Source organism: Xiphophorus couchianus, chromosome 6, assembly GCF_001444195.1.
Source record: "Xiphophorus couchianus chromosome 6, X_couchianus-1.0, whole genome shotgun sequence".
In the NCBI taxonomy this organism is placed as follows: domain Eukaryota; kingdom Metazoa; phylum Chordata; class Actinopteri; order Cyprinodontiformes; family Poeciliidae; genus Xiphophorus; species Xiphophorus couchianus.
In genome coordinates this window covers 29,949,729-29,975,267 of record NC_040233.1, presented here as the reverse complement: position 1 = coordinate 29,975,267, position 25,539 = coordinate 29,949,729, and the positions used below count along the sequence as shown (strand labels likewise).

The 25,539-nt window shown below is 39.8% G+C and overlaps 1 protein-coding gene across 1 annotated transcript; it reads right to left on the bottom strand.

Annotated features, from left to right (window-relative positions):
• Window positions 1-10,375: 10,375 nt before the first annotated feature.
• LOC114146371 (ethanolamine kinase 1) lies at window positions 10,376-24,040 on the bottom strand. Its single transcript, XM_028020339.1, has 8 exons — window positions 23,733-24,040; window positions 21,027-21,286; window positions 19,948-20,079; window positions 19,361-19,503; window positions 13,996-14,079; window positions 13,731-13,891; window positions 12,977-13,050; window positions 10,376-12,785 (listed from the first exon to the last, which is right to left on the bottom strand). The coding sequence occupies exons 1-8, from the start codon at window positions 23,877-23,879 to the stop codon at window positions 12,713-12,715; spliced, it is 1,074 nt and encodes a 357-aa protein (XP_027876140.1). The 5' UTR covers window positions 23,880-24,040; the 3' UTR covers window positions 10,376-12,712.
• Window positions 24,041-25,539: the final 1,499 nt, after the last annotated feature.

Genomic DNA, 25,539 nt, shown 5'->3' with positions numbered 1-25,539 from the left:
GTTCCAAAGTGATACAGCGATAAGACGCCACAACCGTAACCCCAACTGGGAAGTTTGCTTGTTGACAACAATTATTCCACAATCAACTGTGGCATTATAACAAAATGGAAGTGAATGGGAAGTATGGCAATTTAGAAGAAGAAGTAGTAGGCAATTGTAAAATAACAGACCGAGTCAGTGGATACAAATAGACTACGAAGATGTCAACAACGTTCTGCTGAGTGGAGACACCCAAACTTCATGTGGCCTTCATATTAGATAAAGAACAACGGATCGATCCTTTGCAATAGTTCACTTAATCACGCGAGGCGCCAGGACGGGAGTGTTGAACGACTGAGATTGTTTTCCCAAGTTGTTTTTGCCAGTTTAGCCATGACTTCTACTTGGTCAAGTCAAGCTAATTTGACTTTGGAAGTAGCACACCTAGTTGAGATCCATAGACAACGATATTTACAAAAGCTGGGAAGATATAGTAGCTTAGAAATAGTTAGCTTAGAAACCGACCCGTACCTTCTCCCTTTTGATGTGCTGATTTGATCAAATTGCCGGCTCTTACCTTGTAAAAACCGTTTGCTACAAATCCGCGTATATACCAAGAGTTGCCGGTCCTTGTGATTGACAGCTGCTGTCCATCACCACCATTTTGTTCCTCATTAAAAATTGCACATTAAAATGACACATTTGTTTTTCGTCCTTGACTATTTGTGCAGCTGACTGCGGAGTACCCTGTGACCGCTTTTAAAGTGAGGTTAGGCTTAGGTTTCTTTGACAAGCTTTACAGCGGCGCGTCGGTTGCGTTGACGTCCATAATGGCAGAGTGCGCCGCTTTCTGAAGAGAGTGACGTCAATAGAGAACTTCATGGAATGGGTTTTCATGGCTGAGCAGCAGAATTTTGTGCAATGTAAATTGCAAATGTAAAGCATGATATCAAGTGATTTTAAGGTAGTGGAGATATGTTCTCTGCAGAGGCAAATAAGCCTGTCTGTGTGGCAATTCCAAGGACAAGTCCGGGCTTACCTGACTGTTTTCCAGCAGTTGGGTTCAGCCCCTTAATTTCTAGTGAAAGGAACTCATAAAGTTCGACATATCAAGACATTTTGCACAAGTTTGTGTTCCCAACTTTGCGTGAATAGTTCGAGGATGGACCCTTTCACACGAGGCAAGGTCTTTAAAGTCAGGAATGAACAAGCTTGGTGTGTAGGAATCTGTCTGGCCTGCAAACAGTCATGACCTCAAATTGATAGAACATATTCGGGATGAATCATTGCGGGGGTTCTTGGAGAATGGTCGAAAATGTCCATGAGCACACTCTTAAAACCTTGTGGAAAGTCTTCAAAGAAGAGTTGAATCTATTGTACTGTAGCTGCAGAAGTTGGCCCGTCATCATCAAGTGGATTAAGAACTGGATTTCACCCAAACTCATATGTGTGTGAACGCAAACAAGCCAATGCTTTTGGTAATAGCTTGAATTTCAGAGGATTTACAATGCCATGTAAATCTTACGCCAGGTTTATGTTGGATCATTGTTGGCCATCTTGTACAAAATCGTTTAGGGAAATCAGAAGGTCTCTGAACTTTCATTTCAGACTTTAATTTTAATAATGAGAGCATTAACAATCACAACCTGCTCTCCACTCAGTTTGAGACTGATCTCTCTGTCCAAGGTTTCTGCTGCACCTTCCGTCACTCGGCGTGAAAAGAGTCACTGTCATGTCTTCACGTCGTGTTTATGTTGTGTGACATGTTAAGGTCCAATATGATATTTCAAACTGTGCACTTTGTGGCCTATGGAACAGATGTAGGCCCAAAGCATCACAGAACCTCCACCCCATTGAAGTAAAAAAAAAAAAAGTTATCTCAGTGAATAAAAGTCAAATTAAAGTTTTTACTTGTTATTTTTTTTCAATACGAGATTATATAGCTGCAATAAAAGCTGAAATAATTTCAAGGCTTCCCCCTTTTTTTGCACATCTTTACCAGAGGTGCCCAGTAAATTGTCTGTATTTGACCAGGCCGTCTGGAAACAGGCCGTACCCACCTGTGTGATTGAACTGAAAGGGGTGGTGGAAAGCCGGCTGTAATCACATCCAGACACAAGACACCTCTGACAAACAGTAAACAAGAAGCAAGAAGTCTTTTATGACTCACACACAACACACACACACACACACATTCCCAGGAAGTGCTAATCCTCTCCGGATGAGAAGATTTTGACATAGCAAGAAAATAACTTGATGCTTGTGTGTTCGCAGCCTCCCCGTTCCCACCTCGGGGTCACGACGCCGAGCGCGGACGCAATCAGACTGAGACGCGGCGAGGTTGGCACGGAGAACTGACCCGAGCCCGTTCGGGGTCCCGTCTTACCTGCTTCGGGAGGCCGCCGCGTCTTCGCTCGAAGGACCCCTGTGTTGTGTGGAAATGAAAGGAGGAGGTTATGGATACAAACACACGAATGCACGTGCGCACACAAACACAACACACTTCAAACGGCCTTCAAGAGTCCTGCATTCCACATTTAATTGGAAGCAAAAAAAATGTAATAAATAAAAAAAATAAAAATCACAGTGCAGCACCTTCCAAAGTAAACTTCTCACAACAGCGAGCCAGCCAATCGCACGGGGAGGCCAGGTCTCAGGGGCCCCGCCCTCGAGAAATACGCACAGATAGCCTATTGTTGGTAATGGAACAGCTCTCTCTCTTTCTCACACACACACACACACACACACAAATTCAGTGTATTTCCTGTTAAACGAGCTGTGAACATGTTTTGTAATTAAACTGGTTCTTCGGGTGCTGCTGGTGTTTTCACAACCAATTTTTCCCCCCCCTTAATGCCATCATGAATAAGATCTCCTCATTCATCTCCATCAGGACGCTTTGCTTAAGAAACAAATGTAGTTCTTAATTTGCACATATTAAAATTAAACCGAGGTTAGCACACTCGTAAGAGGAATTTGACAACTTCAATCTGGGCCCGTGTGACTGCGATGTGTGTCAGGAGGGAGAGGAACAAGGAGCAAAGCAAATAAAATATGAATTATTCAATGAATTTATGTCAATACTTTAGGAAAATTGTATTGAATGTATGGAATTAACTAGAAAGGAATAAGAAAATGCATTTTTTTTTTCAAAAGTATTAATAGAAATTCCAGGTATTAACAATATGTATTATATAACAATAATACTTTTCCATAATATAATATAATATAATATAATATAATATAATATAATATAATATAATATAATATAATATAATATAATATATATGTGAAGACTATCTTGCACAGAAATGAAGAGAAATTGACGCCTGTTGCTGTTCGAATTAGGCTGCCACGTTTTCCCATAATTTAGGGTATTTGTTTTTGTTGCGGCCCTCCTAATGTTTTAAAGCATGATTTAAACTCTCACTCTCTAAAATAAATAAATGTGTCTGAATCCAATCTGGATTAAAACATTAGAACTGTGAGTATTTATCCCCCGAAATCCACTGCAGAATTTTTAAGAGGATGTGAGCTCCTGTTTTTATTTAACGCAACCGCACACACACCCACACACACACACGTTCAGACACAAGCGCGAGCGCACCGCAACACACTCACACACACTCAGGGGAGGGGACATCTGTGCTGAACGCTGACCAAAATCCATGGTGACTTTGCTCACAATACAATTTTGTTGGGAGTGTTAGAATTTGTTTCAAGTTGATGGCACAGCCTCCATTTTGAGTTGACTTTGATATCATTCTGCGAACAGTGAAATGTCTGGATAAGTGTTGCGTTTAGGCCAGCCATCTGTACCATCTCCAACTCCAAAGCAGTTAGAGGCAGAGAACCCTCGAATTAAAAGCAGGAGAGGTGGGGGGGGGGCTGGATGCTGCGCTTACAATGGTTCACTGCTGGCATCTACTGGAGAACGAGGGGAGTCCATGGGACACTCCAAGCCTCGCCGAGGCATTTCTCCATCCAGATAGACGGACAACTCCAGAGACGAGGCGCCTCGGACAAAACCACGAACATAACAGGGATGTGACTTCCACCGACTCGGAATGTTATTTCAAAAAATCAAAAGGCATTTCACGTCAAAAGAGTTTGCATAAATAACCATGTCTAAGTACACCCATGTGGAAAGCATGTTGATGTTGTGATGCTAATTTAACGTCAGGTCCTTTGAAAAGAACAACAAATTACCTTCATAGAAGTTAACATGGTCTAATCTAATCTGATCTCTACCTGTATGTTTTTAGGATGTAACACAGTTAATGAAATAGTGAAATAAGAGCATGAATGCTTGCTTTATGAACACATCCAATCACACCCAAATGGCGATTGCTGGAAAGTCCTTGGTATTGGTCAATTTTACGATTGACCAATCAGCTTTCATAAAAGAAGTGCACAAATATGCTTGTTCTGCCAAAAACCAATGCAGATGCTTGCAAGATTTTGAAGCCTTCGCTGTTCTTGTCTACTTCACACATTTGTTGTTGTTTTCTGGGAGCAGTCAGACATTCTCACCGTGAGAAATCGATCGGAAATTCCGACTTCTTGGTCAGAAACATCAACTGGAACGCCCCCAGACGTCAGACTTCGCACTTGGAAAGTGGTAGAAACTCCAACTCACCCCATATTCTTAAGGCCAGCTACGTGTTTCAATATGGCTACTCCTCACATTTACAGGGTCAAGGTACACCACATTTCAACCAATAAAAGACAAAGACCAAATAGCATTCAACTGTTGGCAGGAAAATACAAAAAAAATTAGACTAGAATTCACCAAAATGCATGTTGACAAGACCCGAGGTTTCTTCACTATCTGATGAGCTGATGGGAAGAAGCTGAAACCTTTTTGGCCTGTCGTTTAATCTCTTTGTTAATCAAAGGAAAAAGGAAGCTTTTACAGAAAAGAATGCGTAAAAAAAAAAGATAGGAGTTGTCTTGTTATTGGGCTACTTCACAGCATCTAACATTGAATATTTCCGGGGCATAACAAAGTCTCAAGACTACCAAGGCATTCTGGAGCAAATCATACTCCCCAATGCCAGAAAACTCAGCATCGGTTGCAGGTTACGGGTAAAGAAATCATTGGGCTATTCTTTAATGGCCATCCAAAGGCATATACAAACAGATCTGTAATTATCCTTTAAACATGAGACAGCTTGAACACTTTGCTGAGCAGGATTGTGTCAAACGGCCTGTTGCACCACTTACCTTCATTTTCAAAGTCATGTGCTACTTTGTGATGGTCTGTCACAAAGAAAAGCTGATTTTGTTGCACCACAAAACACGGGGAAACTTCAAATTGTTCATCTGCCCAAGAACTTGGAGTGAAAGCCACCGGAACTTTATTACTTCTCCTTCTTCATTTTTATGAGTTTGCGCTGTTTACATCCATGTGTGACTTGGGAAATCACTCCTCGGTGGGACGAAGCATGGGAAACGGCGAGAGAATAAACGTCGTCTTTTAACGGAGAACAATCCTTCTCTAATTCTTGTAATTGTTGCCTCATAATGTGACACATTCATACCAGTGTGATGCATTCAGCCCGGAGTCTGCTTAGGATGCGGCGGATCGAGTTGGAGAGTTCATCGGTTTACAATGAGGAACAATGAAATCCCCGGATCTGTTTCAGAAACGCTGCTCGCTTGTGATGCATACAAGTTCCACAATGAGATCCTGCGTTGTTGATAATATTGAAAGCGATCGAGAAGGCCCAAACCAGACACTAGACAAAGGGGATTGTCTTGATTATTTGTCTGTGATGGCTTCGAGGATAAGAATGACTGAGATTAAGGCCTGCTGAGAGAGGAAAAAAAGGGAAAGAGGGGGCGAGGAGAAGTAGAGAATGGGTATGAGTAGACTGGAGTAGCGCTCTGTGATAACTGCCAGCCAACAGCCTGTTTGATCCTGAGGGATGGCATGGAGGATGTAAGGCGTTTGAAGCTGACAATCCCTTTGTGATGATAACACATGTTTTTTAGCGCGCTCGCTGATCCTCCCTTTCCCATTGTATTGCGGGTAGCAGACGGCAGCTGCCTGGGCATTGTAGCGCTGCCGCTAATCTGAGACAATATCTTTAGGCCCGGCGCAGTTCTAAAGCAGCTGTCGGCATTGTGGGAAGCACTCCTAATCTGCTTCAGTATCTTTTAGCCCCTCGTTTAGCTCTTTGATCCTCTCCCATTATGCTCCCCTCGCCGCTCACGACGAGCGGCTGAGCCTGGCAAAGCTGTGCTGGAATGTTGGATCTGCGGGGAGAAAGGGAACGAGAGGGGGGGAAACCCGCGCAGAGCTCCCCGTCAGAGGCTCGTCTGAAAAGTGATGTCTCGCACTGCGCTTCCGCGTGCGGCCCTTTGACAGCCCTCACCGAACAATGAGGGAGATGGTAAGGACTGCTTGTTCTCCAGGCTTTCATCTAGAGGTTTTGGTCTAAAGCTGCAGTTTGATTCCTTTATGGGGTAGTTTGGTGTTTTGAAAGTGAGATTCTGTTGGTGTACTACAGAAGTCCCCTGTTTTGGCCTTTTATTAACACTCTTTTATATATTCTAGTACCCGTATGACAACATGAAGTAGGCCAGAAGAACTTATGTTGAACCATCCCTGAAATCTGTCAGTCTGGAGAGAGTTAAAGATATTTCTAAGGTTTTGGGAGTCCTGCAAACCACTGTTAGAATCATAATCCTTTAATGGGGGGACACAAAGAACAGCGGTGAACCTTACCCAGATTGACTGGTCAACCAAAAATGGCATTCATGGAAGAATTTCAAGGAAAAAAATCATTGCTGACCAAAAAGAACAATAAGGCATGTAACACAATTGGAAAAAATAAAAAATCTTGATGATCCTCTAGATCATAGGACCTCAAATCGAGGTTTCAAGAGCCAATGTCCTGCAGTACTCTTGGGAACTTGACTGCATACTGAGGAGGTAATTCAACCATTTGACTCCAGCATGTTGGACCAGGGACACACCAAAAAGTTGCAGAACTGGATTTTAGTTCTGGGAAAATATACCCTGAGCTAAAGAGACAAACTTTGAACTTCTTGGAAGGTGTCCATCCCTAACCTGGCTATTGCCCTTACTGCACAATTCCACTTGATTCTAATCTCTCTTCATCGTCCCATCTGGGCTTTATCCCACTAAGGTGGATTTTCTCCGGTTGAATTTCAACCAGGCCAAACAGCAGACAGAAGGAGAAGCTGTGAACAATGACATAGATTTTTTTTTTTTTTTTTAGAATCGCAGTCCGCCTGTAGTTTTAGCAATGGCAGCAGATAAAGTGAACAAAGCCATTAAATGCGTGTTGGCCATGTTTCCAAATATTCCGTCAACATTAACACCCAGCTGGTTCGGTTTTGCACGTCTGCCTTCGTAGTGGAGGACGGTTGTTTGCAGTTCAGGCAATTTCTGGTAAGTTTCATAGCATCAAATTGCCTCATTGCATATGTCATAGGTAAACATGATTCACTCAGTAACATTTCGGACTTCAATAGAGTCCATGCCTCCAGCAAGCAATCATAACCAAGAGTCCAGACTCTGTCTAGAACAAAGGGCTGGTGTTTACCAGTCTAGTCCATCCCATTAAACCGGGTGTAAAACAAGCAGCATTTCAGAAAATCAGTGACTGCTGAAAATATAAATTTTGTTTTATCTTTAGCAGAAACTTTTCAAGCAGAATGCCTGGTCATAATGTCCAGCCAAGTTCAGACTTGAATTCAATTAGGATGCTGTGGAATGACCTGAAACAGGTTGTTGGTGCTTGAAAAACCCTCCAATTTGGCCACAATAAAGAAACAATTCTAGACGGAAGAGTGGGCCAAAATTTCTACACAGCAAAGTTTAAGACTCACTGCCAGTTCTCGTAAATGCTTAGTAGCAGTTGTTCTCGGCCAAGGGTGTTAGTGATTCGACGTAGGAGGCTATTTCTTTTCAAGCAGGGTCAGATTGGTGTGGGTAGCTTTCATTGCTTAATAAATTAAATCATCATTTGATAACATTTAAGATTAGCAGAAAAGCACAACAACAAAAATTCGGGAGGGTCAAAATAATATTTAGCAGCGTTATACACAAACACCTGACGTTCCAGATAAAGTACTCCATTTCCTCACATTTGGAGAAACAACTTCTTGTCATCTTTCAGTCAGGAAGCCAGTAAGTCAAAATGAGAATGTAAAAAAAATAAATAAAGATCGGGAAAGGTGTCATGGAGGTGTGTGCATCAGTTGGGGGTGTTAGCAATCTGCAGTGAGCTGAGAGGAGACAAGCTGCACACAATTAACAGAAAAATAAATACCTCAGCGTGCTTAAGCAAGCCATTAATCAGATATAAATAGAGTGAAGGAGCCCTTTGTGATTAACGAGGTGAGACTCTCTGCTAATTACTGTTTCCCTCTCTTTGGGTAATTAGGTCGCAGCCTTAGTGAGGATGACTGAATCTGCACTGACCCTGCCCCCTCCCATTCACTCTGGCATTTTCCTGATTTACTGTCTGCTCATCTGTGACAGTGGGAGAATGCTGCCATGAGTTATCGAGTTTTCATCCGTGGTGTCTTTTCTCACTCGTGCTCTTGAACAGACAAGTTCACCTGTGCCTCATGGTAAATAAAACTCCCGCCACACCTCTATTTCCCAGGGAAAGATTACGACGTATAAAATGCAAAATAGAGTAACGTAAAAGAAAAGAAGAATTAAACAGTAAGAAAAATGAAGAGATGAATAGAAATGAACTAAAAACATATTAAATAATGGATACCTGTATCTAGTATAAAAGAGAGGATTATCAAGGTGGGGTTTTTTTAATCTACCTTGGGCTATAAAAATAGAATAGTCTTGCTTGCAAGCGACAGATTGATTGTTTCTGTTGTCAAGCCATAGGCTGAACAGTGCTCTGGCAACTGGAGTACCCGGAGAAACCCTAGGTAAGCATGAGGAAAGCATGCAAAACTCTAGCAACATTGCCAGCCTCTATGCATTAAACCTCCATCCTGAATTGACGGAGGACTCTCGCGCTACACGCCGGTTGGACCACGGCAATGTCCACTACTGTGATCTGCCGTTGAACCTGAAGGAAACAGAGGGAAGAATCTCCTTGTGCTCCCACGGAATACGTGACGCAAAAACATCCACCTTGCGGAGATTCTTGCTTTATGAGTTCTCCAGAGTGACACGTCTGATGGATGTTAATGGCAGCCGAGTCGGCACCTCCGTTCTCCCAGGCCGCACCCTCCCGCTACCGCCGGGCTCACTCTCCCGCTCCCCGTCACACACTTCGGGCCGCTGGTGATTTACAAGCGTAATCCATTACTGCACACTTACGCTAATTGTCTTCGGTGGGAAGTGGCTGCTGTGACCTTTTTATTGGAAATGAAAATAAGTGGAGGCGCAGAACAGGCGATATTGGATTCTGTTGTTAATTAATGTGTGTATTATCTGGGTGGATGAAGCCGGGGGGAGGAGGATAATTGAATTACAGTCAGTGAGTTGGATAACGCACTGTTGTAATTGTTCCACTGTATAAGACGCTGCTCATATTAGGGAGACGAGGAGTGGGTTTGATTCGCTTCGAGAGAATAGTGGAAGTTATTTGTTTGGTTTTGGGTGCGAGGCGTGAATTTAACCATTAGGTTAGCATAAACAAGCTAATAAATTAGCGTCCCGCTGTTTTACAGTGCACAATTACTCCCGTTTTATTTCCCTTACTGCATTTATGTAAACGTATTACGTTTAACTGAATTTGGCTGTAAAGCTAAGAGTTTCTAGCAAAAGAGAGTTGAGTCAAAACGCAATGTAAGCCAGTCTCAGCAGGGTGTTGTTTAAATTTCATAGGGATCTCGCAGAACAACATGACCCGGGTTTATTTTGTATATATTTTTATATGTCGATCTAGATTCATTCACGACAATCAAACGCTGGATAAGATTAGTGTGTGTGATTCCTGTTGGGTTTGAGCAGGACGATGTTTTTCTTTGGGTTGTGTCGCCATCTTGTGGTCATCCGTGGTACAAACTCAGATTTCTGCTGTGACCTGAACCAGCTGATAGTGTGAAGACACCTGAAGTGAACTTTGAAAAGGTCCGGTTACACTTTTTCGGTGAAAAGCTAAATTTTTAACCGAGAATCACACTTGTTCTACATTATTAATGAAAAATGTACTTTGAATAAATGTATTTTTTTAAAAAAAAAAAAAAAAAAAAAACAATTTATTAAGGAACAAAGAAGCTCTTCTAATAAATCTTTCTCTATGTTGGAAGAGCCCTGAAACGACGGCATACTCTAAAGGAATGTTAATGGCAAAAATAAAAATAGTAATAATCTGCAGATAAAGCCAAATATTTCTCCCATCATAAACACAGTTAAAGTGAGGACACTTCAAGAGTAACACCCTTATTTGCAAATACTTTATTTTCAAAAGCATTTTTATCCAAGATGGCCTCTTACATCAGGCAACCACACTTTAATGCAATCTTCAAAATAAAATAATAAAAAAAAAACATAAAAATTCTGCTATGTACATTTTTATTCACATTAGAGTGTAAGCATTACAATACATACGCTCGATGTACATGTAAAATGTTACAGTGGCCAGAGAGATTTACACATAATTTAGAGTCGTCTAAAAATGTGCAGTCATTTTTTTATTGGAACAGATGTATAAACAGAAACGAGTGTAAAAAATATTTGAATTAATCATTTAGAAATTAATGAAATGTAAAAAATAAAATGTGAGAAAATATCAATTTAAAGTAAACATGATCTGAAAGTCTATTAACCACATGTAAAAAAAGAAAACTTCCTCCTACAGATCCCTTAAAAAATACTAGTGAACTCTAGTTTTTCACATCAATCGTGGGAGAGAACTTCTACATTAGATTGGGTTCAACTCAAACTGTCAGTTTATTCTTCACTGCGTCGCCAAGAAAAACAAGTCAACAGGCTCCAAGAGTCACTTACTAGAAGTGCGAAATATGTGCTTTCACATGTCACACAGGGAAACCAACTCCTTAGCAGGTAATGTGCAGAAACATTTCACACAACATTCCAGGCTGGACTGTGTCCGTGGAACAGGAGCTCCATTTCAAAATATATACATAAAAAAATAGAACTAACTCCATGTCAAAACAGAAATGTGCACAATGTACAAGCAAGGTGGCAGCACTTTGGTCTTGGCTTGTTTGAAAAATGAAGAATAAATCGGTTTTTGATATCAAGAGGCCATTTCCCTCCCCAACAAACTCGTCATCCGACTAATTTGAGCTTTAAACTAGGCATGGGCCAATTACCGACATCAAGGTGAAACGAAAACAACAAAATACAATTTATGGTCCTTTTGATGAGATGCCAGAAAATTTGCCACAGTGACCAAAGTTTGTCCCGACTAGTTAGACTGCCAATGCTAAAAGCTGTAACGAGCATGTATGCTTGAAGATTCCAACCAGATTTGGCTCGGGTTCTTTCTATATTTCGGTATCAAAATAATCTAAAACATAACCACTAAGCAATGTCGTACGGTTTTAAATAGCAGTAGGAATTTTCCACTAAAAACAAAATCAACTGGATCATGTTTTACATGTTTATTTTACATTTTGTGTATAAATCTAGAGATTATTTTTTTTACAAAGGTCATTTCTGGAAACGGCATTCCAGCCCATGCCTATTTTAAACAAGAACATTCACCATGCTGCACCTCGTCTCCAAGCACTGGCTCAGACATTTGAGACGTTCGATTTAGGAGTGGTCAGTGTGTAGCATACGAAGACAACCAGAACTGAACAGCAAACTGATGGAATACCACAGAGAATCCCCATACGGACAGTGTAATGGTTTTCTCTTGTCTAAAACAGTAGCGACTTCAATCCCGCTCCTGACCCATCGTACGGGTGCAACCATGTTTCCTGCACGACCTTATGAACATGGAATGTTCAAATTCCTGGAAGCAGCTAACCATGAAAAAAGAAAAAGAAAAACATAAAAGTGCCAAAGAAAGCATGAAATTTACACCAAGTTGAAAAGGCAATCCAGTGACTCACAACTCGTCAGAATTAAACACGTGACGCCTTCCTACAAGTCGCTGTTTGCAAACAAAACAGCCCTCGTCTAGCTGCTCAGCAGTGACTGCGTGGCTACTCTGGTGTAGCACCCATATATGTACAGTACGAGGTAACATAAGGGTGACAACAAAGCCAGGAGGAAAGGGGTGGGGAACGAAACTCGTATCGCATGAGATTCAAAAAGGAGTCGTCCCATATCTATTTCTTGGAACACAAAACCGCCTTTGTGTCGTGTGTTTTTTGTTTTTTTTTTATCTCCTCCTTTTTACCCTTAAGTCTCTCCATGTTTGCCAGTATTATTATAATCCAGATGAGAAAAAAAAAACCCAGCCTATCAGGTGCCTGCTCCATATCTGTTTTGAAGGAGACTTTGTTTTGTCTCTGTAACAGCTTATACAGTGAAGTACAGAGTACAGTATGCTGATCTAATGCCCACATCCCAGATAGTATCAGTACAAAAATGACTAAATAAGAACCATTTAGTCACATGGGCTTCACATTATAACAGGTCCTCCATTTTAACCCACAAGGTACATTTTCCTTTGGAAAAAAAGGACAATGGGAACCAAAAGGGAATTTCAACACAGTCCTCTAGAGGGCGCCCTGCAGTCATCATATGAGGGTGCAGGCAGGGGGAAAGCAGGAGGAAGAAGAAGAGAGAAATTGTTAAGTTTTATTCGGGTAATGTCAGAGCAGCCGTCTCTGGTTTCATCTTGAAGTACTGGTTGAAGCGCAGCTTTGCATATCTTCAGGTAGAAAAGAGAGAAAAGAGCACGGTCAGCAATGAGATGGAACAAAATGCTCTCTGCTAGAGATGCGTCTGCTTCAGCAGACATGGCAGAAAATTTCTGCTGAATACGGAGAAATAGAAATAGTAATAATAATAATAATTAAGCACAAGTGTAAGCACACTAGCTTGTTGTAGGGAGAAACATACCCAAGGAAGTCAAAGTCGATGGTGGAGAACCTGGATTGAATCAGTGCCCAGAGACCCCAGAAGAAATGAGACGCCTGGACACAAAGATAGAAATAAGAGAAAAGAATCAAGATTACTGAAGGTTATTTTTGAATTATTGGACACAATAAGCAAGCCAGCTGACATGTCCTCTCAGAAAACAAGTAGTTAGCCGTCTTTCAATCTTTACACAAAAACAGCCGAGAGGATTTACTGCAGTCAGCTTCATTTTTATTTTTAGCAACGAGGAAGCTTTCAGTAAGATAAAGAAATGTTTATTGTTTTATCTAAAAGGTGCACTTCAACCAAAAAAAAAAAAAAAAACACTGGCTAAAGGCGTCAATTACTTCTTAGTTATGCCCCACAGGCATTTTTTTGCAGGAATGATGGCATGTCTGTTCCGCAAAGCATTTCCTAGAAAACTTCACCACACTCAATTCATGAATGAGAGTTCAGTCAAACAACAAAGGGCGTTGACTACGAGGTATTAACAAATTACCAGTCTGACAAGTTTAGATACTGAACAGGAAGAGAATTTAACACTGAAGAGGTGGCAGCAACGTGTTTTGATATATTCTGTCAGTTGTGCAAAAACTAATTTAAGTTGCGCTATAGTTGCGTTTAAGAATCTGGATGAATTGTTGAACAAATGAAAGAAGGAATTACCTGCTTTGTCAATCAGTAAGGTAATTTTTCAAACTCTGCTTTGCTGCGATTTATTTATTTATTAACTTACCAAAGCAAACTTGTTGACTTGAACGTACAGGATCTCCACCTCTGTGTCTGTGACCTCACCATCCTGGCCCTTGTGCTCCTTGTAGGCCTCCAGGTACGAGCGCAGCCACTGTAGCTGAAAGGCCCGCTCCGGGTAGTGACTATAGTCCACTTCATTCAGGCCTAAAACATGAGAAGATGGACAATAATTGAAAAAATAAATAAATAAAAATAATAATTTCAACAGCAAAAATGAAACATTTCAGATTTTGTGGATTTGTACTCACCAGCAAACTCATTGAAATGATTCCCAATATCATAGGCTTGGTAATTGTACCCTGCATACTCGTAGTCAATGAACTTTACACTGCCTGGAAACAGAAGGCGCATTGTTTAGACAGTGATGCCGGACATGCAGATGCAATGATTATGTTGTTTCCCTTTTAATAACTCTGAATTGTCAAAGCTCTATGTTTTAGTCAGCTAAATGGACAAGCCGTCTAGGCAGCCAATTGCAGGGGCGAGAAGTAAGAGTTTGCATTTTGAGGCGTCAATAGAAACTAGAGGAAGGCAGAAAGATGTGTGTACTCAAACTAAAAAGCCCCTTCCAGTAAGTTTAAGAAATGTAGGCTTTTTTATTTATGGAGAACGGGGAAGCTTGAACCAAGGTAATGAAAAAAAAAGAGAAAGAAAAAAAGCTTCCACATTTTCACTCGCACTGTAATTTATTATAGTAAGACTTATTATGGGCTGCTTGTTTCTTCGTTTTGAAATGAAAACATGCAGACGCACACAGAAAAGGGTGACCGGGATACATTAGAGGTGAAAATGTGTGCGGCACGGTGCAACACTTGTAAAAGTCTGCTGGGAGGAGGGCAAGCTGACTTTCCAGTGAGTATTTGTTTTGGATACATGCAGAGCGTAAGAAGGAAACTGGCCAGACAAAACTTTTTGGAAAGGCACGGAAAAACAAAGAGATGGAAACAAAAGTAGAAGGTGAAAGGGTAAAGCACAAAAAAACAAAAAACACTGAGGGGCAGAGAGTCTGTAGCAAGACAGCAACACACCAAGAGTTATAATCTCTTTCATTTGCAAAATGAGAGAGATTATAAAATATCTTTATCAGATCTTTGTATATGCAGGTTTAAGTCGGTTTGGAGTAGAGATGCAAACAATCAACCGTCGGACGATTAATTGTAGACCATTAATTGTTGATTAAATGGTTTATTAGATTAAAATTTGTTCCAATAACATCCACTTAGTTTTGTTACATTTTATAAAATGAGTCTAAGTTTAATAATGTGAGAAAACCATAGTTATCTGTTTATTCAATCAGTATTTAACACACACAAAAATGGTTAAAATACAATGTGCTTTTATCCAAAATTCAGCACATTATGAAATGTGTAGCCCTTAATAATGTTACGGAAAGACGTTCAGCCCTCTTCATACAACAGAAAACTAAGGTTTTTAAGTAAATGGTGGTTATTAATCGTTAGTTGATCGATGAGATCAATCAACTTTAAATTAAATCGATGACTTCCATCCCTAATGTGGAAATTATTAAACCACTTTATTGCATAAAGATATCACCTATCATTTGAATATCTGACTTGTCCTCTTTAAGTTACATGGAGTATTACAGAGGACGTCTTGAGGTCGTCACAGACTTTATTGGAAACATAAAAACTAAGTTGTACGAGCTTTTAGCCAACAGGGGATCGGAGGAAGCTTTCTGTACTTAAAACAGCGTTAATGCATGTACATGGATTGTGCATAGGAATTAACTGCCAACTGTTTGAACAGAACATTTAAAGCCACAAGCTGACGAGCACGTAAGCAAACGTACACAGTCTGCCACGGCGATTGTCTCTATCGATACGTTCTGCTCTGGAATTCGGTTTCATCTCCGGTGTGGGTTGGAGCTGAAAGCTGGCAGACAAGATCTGATCCAGCACCTGGCTGCTACATCCATGTGTTCTGACTGGTATAATGGAAAAATCTGCAGAGACGTCATGTCATGAGTATACATCATGTTTTGAATCTGTTGTGAGGCGTGGACTAAAAGAAAAAACTAAAAAAAACTTGTAACTTTTTAACTGTTTCGTTCATCCAAACAACATACTTTTGGGGTGAGGTCACTGAAACTATGACTTAATAGGCGTGTCGTATGGAGTGATGGTTCCAGCTGCAAAATACATCAACCCGAATGTATTCTCTCTAGATGATAATCTGGATTTGAAATGTCAAATTTCATTGTTCTGTTAGCTTAGTTCTACATTTTGTTTTTAAATGTGTAAAATAAACCATCCAAAATGTGTTGCTGCCTTGGTGCTTTTTTTTTTTTTTTTAAACCACTGACAAAATGAAGCATCAGCACTAACAGACAAAGAAAGGAGGAAGTAGTCAGTCATGAGGCGGTTTATCTCAAAATCCAAACCCTTACTTTGACAGGCCCGCTGACACAGAAAATAAACCCCCGCCCCCGAAATTCTGTTTCCGAGTAGCAACCTAATAGTTTTACTTCTTAAACGTTCGTCAATTCCTTAAACCTGACATATAGGAAGAATAATTTTTCTCAGGCTGGACTAGAGAGAAAGACACTTTGAGGTGGGTTACCAGCCGGCGTGTAGGTCCTAGCGGGACACAACTGAACACCTCCGGGCAGTGGCTATAGCCCCCCTGTGCAGCAGATGAAAAGGTTTGGGCAAACATCTTTCACACATGCTCACACTCCTCACACATTTGTCTTTTAACCATTCTCTCACAGTTTCCAGACATCAGGGCCTGCTGCCAAATAAAAAAAAAAATAAAAATCCCATCTCAACTTTTACAGCAACAGTCTCTTCCCTCTACAGTTTCAGTCACCTGCCACTCCCCCTCCCAATGCTCTGCTCCTATTGGCTCAGCAAAAGTCCAATGGTGTAAGACCTCTGCTGCTTTTTCATGTGACAGGATCTTTGAGAGGCCTACTTATGGGTTTCAATCTACTTTTTGAATAACATGAGAAGTGAAAAGAAAGAGAAACACTCAGCATGTGACTGGGTTTTTTGAGATGAAAGGTGAGCATTATTTTTGGGCAACACTAAAAGCTAAGTGACTTTGCACTTCCACCCTGGGTTTTTTGGTTTTATTCACACAGGAAGTGGCACTTTCTACTGTATCAATTTTGTCCAACAGAGAAAAAGGCACAAGAAGCAGCCTGGCAGCAAACCTGTTCTCGTATCTACTCTATTAAAAGTTTCAACTACAGTGACTTGAAAACGTTTGTCTCTTGACCTTGAACCAGAACAAAGTAGCAAACATTTACTTAAGGAAAGGAAATAGGACAAATGGTTCTCAAAATTATTTTAGAGAAAAAAAAATTATAATGGAAAAGTGTGGTGTGTTTTTGTACTTAGCCCACCTGAGTTGATACTTTATAGAATCACCTTTCAACACAATATGTTTACCAGCTTTGTGCTTAGATTTTATTTGGAGTGTTTCTTTGAGAAAAAGCTCCAAAAAAAGGATGAAAAGTGTCTGATTACAATAATTTCAAAGTTTGGCTCATGATTCTCAGTTGAGTTTAGTACTGGACTTTGACTACGCTATTTTATGCTACCATTTGGTCACTAATGGTCTCCAACAAATTCCTTAAGAGAAAAAAAATGATACACAGGTGACTTCAAGATATTTATGAAGGAAACCAATTTCACTGGATTTTACTAGGGGGACTGAATACAAAGGGTTCACCATATTATTCAGATTTCTATGTGAAAAAAATAAATAAATGGTGGAGCAACTACATATCCTTTTTCTTTCACTTTTAAATTATATACTATTTTGAGTCGGTATAAAACATAAAATCCCATTAAAATATATTCAAGTTTTTTGGTTTTTCTGTTACAAGACATTTAAGAGGTAAGAAAAAGCTAAACTAAATTAAAATCATCTGAAAAGATGAAGACAAACATAGAATAATTAAAGCTGCAGGCTTTGCATGTCGAGTGTATTTAAGTTTATTTTTGTGTTTGCATTTTAAGATATCTAGTGTTCTGGCATGGGTCAAAAGTATTTTTCCTGCAAAGATTTCTGACTAATTTACCAACAACGAAACTCCTGAACCTGTTTTAACTGACACCTGAGACATGATTGTGTAAGAGAAAACACGTACATAGATTAAAACACGTACATAGATTTCACGCCCACTGATCTATGAGTACAAGGAAGGATTCCTTTAAGGTGGTATTGAGGGACTGTACACAGATACCGGTTATTCCTGTGTGTAAAAGTGTGACAGAGAGCAGGGAACATGTACAGGAAACACTGATCGCTATCTTTGCTAACTATCTGTGCTATAAGTGAGCATGTCGACAAAACAACGGACAGTACAGCTGCTTTTAAACTGTCTTCACATAAGCATGTTTCAGCCTATAAAGATTAAGTTGATATTCTACGTTATTCATGTTGTTTACGCCCAAAAACAAGACCAGAACCAAGAATTTCCACAAGTCACACACTGTCAAACTTTCCGGAATAAAACACCTGTTGATTCGATGTTCCTCAAAATGTTTTTTGTAATTATATTACCAAACAGCAGATTTACTGATTTGTCATCATTTTTATTTGATTAAACAAAGTACTTTCTAAAACATACAACTACGAGTGACAAGGTTGGGTTTAAGGTTGGGTTTGGTCTTGTCTGTAGGCATACTAACAGGAAAAGAAAAAAAAATATCACACCATCATATTTTTTGTAACCATTTAGTCATCCCTGTGATTAAAATACTGATACTTTAGATGTTTATTTTGATATTAAGATGTCATGTGAACAACTGACTGCTGATACGCATGTATGTGGCTCCTACTGCTGCCATGAACTCATCCCGATTAGCCTGAGCAGTGGGCACACTACATGAGGGTCCCTCACAGTGCTGGTTAGTCTCTCTCCACTGCCTCCCCAAAGGGCATGGCGGCCCAGCAGCAGCGGCAGTCAAAGCCTCCGCCGTCACTCCTGGGGGAGAAAAGCTAGACACAAGGAGCTGTGAGAATTTCCTCACCCCCCCGTCGCAAATAGACGAGGGGGCCGACAGCTCGCACATCCTCCTTCACCCCACCGACCAGACTGTGCTCTTCCGTTCACCTATTGTGTTTTATTGTTAACAACAAAGTAGAACAGTTTCACTGGCTAGCCAGAAAGATGCTGCTTTGTGTAAAAGTAGGACACATTATGAGCAAAGTGGTAACATTACAGCCTCAGGAGGATAAACTCAGAGACTTAGTATGCAAACTCATTTAATGTTAGCTATTGTTCCAACTTCAGTAAAAGCAGCACAGAATTAGAACTTAGACATAAAAAAAGACTAAATAAAAAAAATGTAAACTCTTAAAATTGAGTTAATTTGCAATGAATGAAAATTCTAAAGTGTTGCACGTATTAAGTTGGGCTGAATCTCATCTTACCTTCATGTGAAGTAGAAACTTTGGCAGAACAAGGAACTAGAATGTCTAATCTGATCTAATTCAATGTTTGCAGACGAATACAGACACTACCAAGCAGTGTGCAGGAGATGACATCCCCTGAATGCACCCCTGCTCAATACGAAGACTCACACCAGCAACCAGTCACACAGAAACGTCCAAGACTGCACCTCTGTGGCTCATACTCACCTTCCCTCTGGTTATAAATGATGTTTTTGCAAAGCAGATCGTTGTGGCAAAGAACTACAGGAGAGCCCAGCACTGACAAGCTCTGCTGCAGCCACAGCAGCTCTTTGCTGAGGGACTGAGGGCCGGGGACCTCCATGTTCAACCTGGAGGGAGCCAAAAGGTCCACACTCTGAGCCATGCTGTTGTATTATGCAGGAAAATAGGCTGGTTTATGTCAAGAACTAGTTAAATTTGTTTTTTTGCCTTTGCATAAAAATACCATCTAGCAGAGACAAATGAACAAATGACACCTGTCAGGTGAGGAAAAGCATGTGATTATCTCATTATGACTTCATGTTCTGGTTACAATTTGGGTTCCTGGGACTGCTGTGGCTGGTACGCAAAATTTCGCAACCCAGCAGGAACAGGACATCAGCAGCTAATTTTTTCCCTACGGCTTTAACAGCTACCAAAACCATTCTCAACATATTTTACTACCAACGCAATGTAGACTAGATAATATTTTTCCATTAAAGCCATTAGATGCAACATTTTGCAATAAGAAGTGAATTTTTAAGTCATTGAAGAGTTAAGAGACAAGCACTCACCTGTCATGATCCTGGAAGCACTTGGAAATGAGCGCAAAGTACTTGCCCATCTTCAGCCACAGGTCAGAGCGGGGAACCCAGCCATTGTGGGCGTGGATGGCATGGTACTTGGCCAGCTGTCTCGCAATAAGCCTGCATGGCAAGGGCATCGAATATCAATATGTAAAGATGTCACTGTAAACCAATATGACCAAAGACATGCCCCATACTGCTAATCAGCTTACAGATGTGTAAATATAGATTTGAGTTGGAAATGTCACTTTAAACGGGGAAAATCAGAGCAAAGAACCAAGATTGTATTTTGTTTGCTTTATTACCAACAGCAATATGACACAAGGCATCTAAAAGAGGAATTATAAAATAACCAGCTCTTACAGTACAAGGCTTTTTAGTCCACGCAAATCAAGCATTTGTGATCGCAGCAGCCAACTTTGGTTCCTATATTATTATTCCTTCATTAGACACTAGCTGCGTTTCCATTACAAATGTACGCAAAACTTTTTTTATCTTCCGCTGATGTTGAAAAAACTCACTTTTGCAACTGCAGTTAAAATCACACATGAAGAACTTTGTTCACGCAATAAGTCATTGAAAAATACGCCACGCCGTCATCCTCCAACTACTTCCTGTCGTCTTCTTCATCTTTTTCGCCAGCAGTAACATCTGGCATTGATCACATTACTTATGCAATGTGAAAAAAATAAAGTCTTTCCATCACACTTTTCTAAAAACACTAATTTTGATACGGCCAAAAAAATAAATAAATAAAAAGATCACCGCATTCTAGTGCAAAAACATTATCAAAAAACATGAGATATTTCAAACTTGCTGTGTTTCTGTTAAGCAAATGTATTTTTGTAATTCCAATTTGCTCAATTATATGTTCAATGGAAATGCAGAACATTGAAGGTGATTCTCATGATCACCGACTTGTCAGATGAAAAAACGAAAACAAAACACCATATATCACTGGAACTTAAAAAGAAAGTATGAAGATAAAAATTTAAAATGTAACTTAGCACTTTTACTGTTTTGACTGCAGATTGGGATTTTCATCCCGGTTTGTCTTCTTCCCTTACCTGAAAACAACTTGGCTACGGATATGCTCCGGTTCCAAGGCGGTTCCTTGCAGAAATTCGTAGCAGAGGCCATTGTTGAAGGTGCAGTAAAGGCGGGGGGCACAGCGGTGCGCATGCAGCACTCTGAAACTTTTAATCTCGTTGTCCCGGTCGACCAGCAGCTCCGTTTTGTTGCCATAAATGCGGACCAGGACCACATCCTGCATGACTGGGCCCACATAGCAGCCAAGCAGCTTGTTGGTTATTCCATCAGTGAAAAACTGCAGAGAGGAACAACATCACCTACAGTAAATTGTGGGGCCATGGACATGACTTTGAGTACCAGCTTTTATATTTCATGCATTATTTTAACTCCAGACCTGTGTTTAAAAACAACTCATTAGGACAGAAGCATTACTATGAAACTAGTTTCATTTGGTCCCACTTTGGTAAACATTGGAGGCAAGCTGCAGCGGTTGCAATTGAGAAGCAAGGATTATAGTGGTGGATCAGATATCAAGGGCTTTGATTTCTTTACTTTCCATTTCATTTATTGTGGGTTCATTTAATGTTTTTGATCATTTTTTAACATTTATTTTAGATATTTAAAATATCTTCTAGTTCCAGTGTTACCTGTCCTTTAAAAAAATTACTTATTATTATTTGAGAGGGTAAACTTGTGTCATTATGCGATCGTTGCTATTATATTGCTTGAAAGTGGTCTCAAAAACAAAAATATTACCGTTTATCCCAATAATTTCTGGGACAATTTATCGTTCAGTAAAATGTGTTATTGTGACAGGTCTGTTTATTTCATAAAGTATAGTTTAGCTAAAGGTTGCCTGCATACACAAGAAATAAAATTAATGTGCAAGTATTTATAAAAATTCTGAAGACTTTCTATTTTTATGTTTAATCTGTTAAACATTAGCAGAAAAGTGATTAACAGTAATCTGCTGTAGCCACAAACATACTATAATAACCTTCTGTAGAAACCTGTTTAGCTTTTGAATTTTGTTTGTACTTCCATAGAATGAATTGCTCTGATATGTTTTTTTATATCAAAAATATTCAAATGTAGAGCACCTAGTTGTAAATAGGTCAACTACAAAAAAAGGCAAATGAATGAAGGGTTGAAGGATTTAACCATTAAGCTTAGAGCAGGTCGGGATGTGGTAAACATTAATAGAGTAAAACAGACTGAACTAGAAGTGTGACTTTGTTTGACCAATTTAAACTGACCTACCGGCACAACAAAGCTGGAAATTTACTGGGGAGGGAGATAAAGGGAGATCTCAGCTTGCTACGTAACAGTCAGACTGTTTACTCTGTCTAGGACTGACGGAGAATGACAGGATTGCGTGGAATTTTATTTTTCCACGCACAAGGACCGACTGGTATTTGCTGAACCCCCCACTTTGCCTCATTGATGAAAACAGGGAAAAGCAGCAGGGCATGTGATCCTCCATCCTGGCTGTGTTTACTAAGCTGAGCCACACCCCCGGGCCATCACAGGAGAGGAAAATTTTTTCCTGCTCCACTTGGACTAATTTACGTGTGACTCGCAGCATTTATCTGTGCCGATGGCGTGAGTCAGGTACTGTTTGACTTTAGGACATCTGTAATCTTAAAGGATTAGATCAAGTGAATTATGCAAATCATAAATGCAAACGTCTGAGAGTCAAGCTCACGAGGTCGTCGACATTTCTTCCAGAAGTTTCCAAAGCTGCGTTATGAAATCCTTCTGATCTCTTAGCTCTAATTATTGGCTTCCCTAACTTCATGAGCTAATAAGTAGTGGTGCTTCATGATATGGGAGACATGCGGGGGTTAAAAGAAAAAGAAAACATTATTCAAGTTTCAAACCAGACAAGTTTTCTATGCTTATTTCCCTTTTCCGTGGGAAAAAAGCACCCCTGCTGTGTGGGAGTGTAGATAAATAATAATAGAAAAAGTCTACTTCAAATATGCAAATGATACCTAGATTCCCAATTATTACAACATATGTCACAACAGCAAATACAACTTTATTACTTTAAAACTATATATATGAAAACAAATGAAAAAAAAACTAAGTGTCAGTATTAAAAATCCCCATTTTTTCCATATTTATAATAAACTACATATCCGTGGTTCTTATTTTCGTTTTTTCTTAACCTTTTTTTCTTTTTTGGGAGAGAGAGAGGGGGTTGGGGAACATGGCCTCGCCCTGGGCGCCAGTCAGGATAGAAACACCGCTGCTAACAAATGTACAGAGTTGTGCCAAGGTTTTGATAAAGACTGCTCCCAACATAACCAGTTCTGTTAAATTAACAAATAAAACGGGGATGCAAGCAGAGTTTTATACCCAATAAAAAGCGAAATCAAAATACTCGGTTCTAGATGCTAACCGCAAAGTTAAAATATTCATGATAAAAGGGTCGCCTTCTATCTCTGCATCTATCGATAAGTTTATCCACCACTTTCGGATACAATGAAATGTATTTTAGTTGGAATATAGCACATATTTGTCCTTCCAGCGCCTTGCAATGATATTATAATCCTTCCGTTTCGTCTGACGTCAGCCTGTGACATTTATTTAAATTGGACACCTAGCTAGCTAACTCGAGCAGGTAGCAAAAAAAAAAAAAAAAAAACATTTTCGGTTTTAGAGCGTGCAAAAATACAGTCCACTAAACAAAGTAATCTATTTTTACATTTTCTAAAATAAAACGACATAAATATTACCTTCATTTTAATTTCGGACGGCTTCCAGCTTGGTCTGAGCTCCTTCATTAGCCGCAATGCACCGGGTCGGTAGTCGTTCTCATCGACCGTCACATCTATTTTGGGCACAGCGGGAGCCTCGTCTGGGACGTGAATGTAGTCGGCCATGGCGAAGACAGCGTTTCACAAGATAACTCACACGGCGAAGTAAGCGGTGCTTAGAAATGGCAACGCGGTGCGCAACGTATGAAACAGAGTAAGTGACTGCGGGTATATATTCCTGGCGCAGTCGCTGTATGGCAACGCCTCTCAGAAAGAACCACCCATCCGTGAGAGAAAAAAAGTTCCCCTGATGCTAGCAGTACGTAACTCCACCGACTCTTTAGAGCCGCTTGTTTATATCATCAGCGTGCACCGCTGGCGGAGCTTAACGCAGTACACGTCATGTTTTATCCGTAGCTGTTCAAATATATGATTTACTACATTTCTAATAACTAAAACATTCAAAGGAATAAATTAATGAAACTTAACGTAGACTGCAAATATAAAACTTTCCATAATTCTCTAATTACTGGTTTCTCAAGGGTGGACGGCGGACCCAGGCGAATAAACACAAACGTACACAACCGTATCAGTCACGTTATGTACACGTCACATCCGTAATAAATAACTTATTTAAAATAAATTTAAGTAAGGCATTTAACGTGATATTTCAGTCGCACTTGACAACAATACTATTAATAAAATACTATGCTATTACGTGACCTCCCAGAGAGGAAGAACAGAACCAAGCAACTAACTGAAGGGCAAATATACAAACGACATTAGTTGGAAATAAAGACACTCAAAATGTACAGCTTAAATGCGATTCCTTAAATGAATAACTCATAAAAACAATCTGAACTGTATTGATGGCACCTTGATAAAAACAACAGCATTTAACTCTTACATCCAAACAAACCCTAAAAACCAGCCTTACTTTCTATTACTTTTCCAACGAAAAAAAAACTATTTGGGTTTTTTTGTTCATGAGGGCCCCCCACGCCCACAAGCTCTCGAGATGAAGGCCAAACATTATTAACAGTATTAACTACATACATTGGTAAATCAGTCCCCCATTCAGAAAAAAAAAAAATCCACCAATCAACATGAGTTGCTTCACATTTAAGGCAAACTGACAGCTTTCCATATAAATCTATAGTCTTTTCCATGTGAGGTGCTTTCAAATGTGATCAACTTTAATCACAAATGAATTGGTGTGTTTGCTTTATTGTTATACAGTATGATATTGTCACAATCAGATGTAGTACTACATCAACAAAAACGTTTGGAATTCAAAACACAGAGTCTCTGCCGACAAAGGCATTGAGTTAAGGTAATGGAGAAAACTTTGCTTTTCCTACTTTCCAATCGCAAACTTCGATGCACTTTATTGAAATTGCATGAGCATCCCCAAAAAACAGAAAAAAAGTACAAAATATAGAGGGAGAATGAAAATAACAAATATTTTTTCTTATGAATAAATAAAGTCCACTGTATTCACAATTTCTACCAGATAGAAATTAGTGTCTTAGAGTTGTATTAGTATTAGTGTTAGAGGACTTTCTGGTACAGAATTTGGGCCACTGAAAAAAATAAATAAATAAAAAAGAATTTTGACTTTATTGACCAATTAAATCCAACAAATTTCTCCAGAAATGCAGTTCTTCTTCTTCACAACGCACATCTCTGTCATTGGAGCTGGTTGCTCCCAGGAGCTCCTCTGCATTAAAGTCAAAATTCTGAGAAATAAACGTGAACATTTCTCCTTTTTTCTCCTCTTCCAGGG

Coding starts and splice junctions, on each gene's coding strand:
- LOC114146371 (XM_028020339.1), bottom strand. CDS start 23,879: ATGGCCGACTACATTCACGTCCCAGACGAGGCTCCCGCTGTGCCCAAA. Junction 14,080..19,360: donor CATTTATAACCAGAGGGAAG/GTGAGTATGAGC, acceptor TTCTGTTTCCAG/GCAGTGTAAAGTTCATTGAC. Junction 13,892..13,995: donor TCATTTCAATGAGTTTGCTG/GTGAGTACAAAT, acceptor CTCATGTTTTAG/GCCTGAATGAAGTGGACTAT.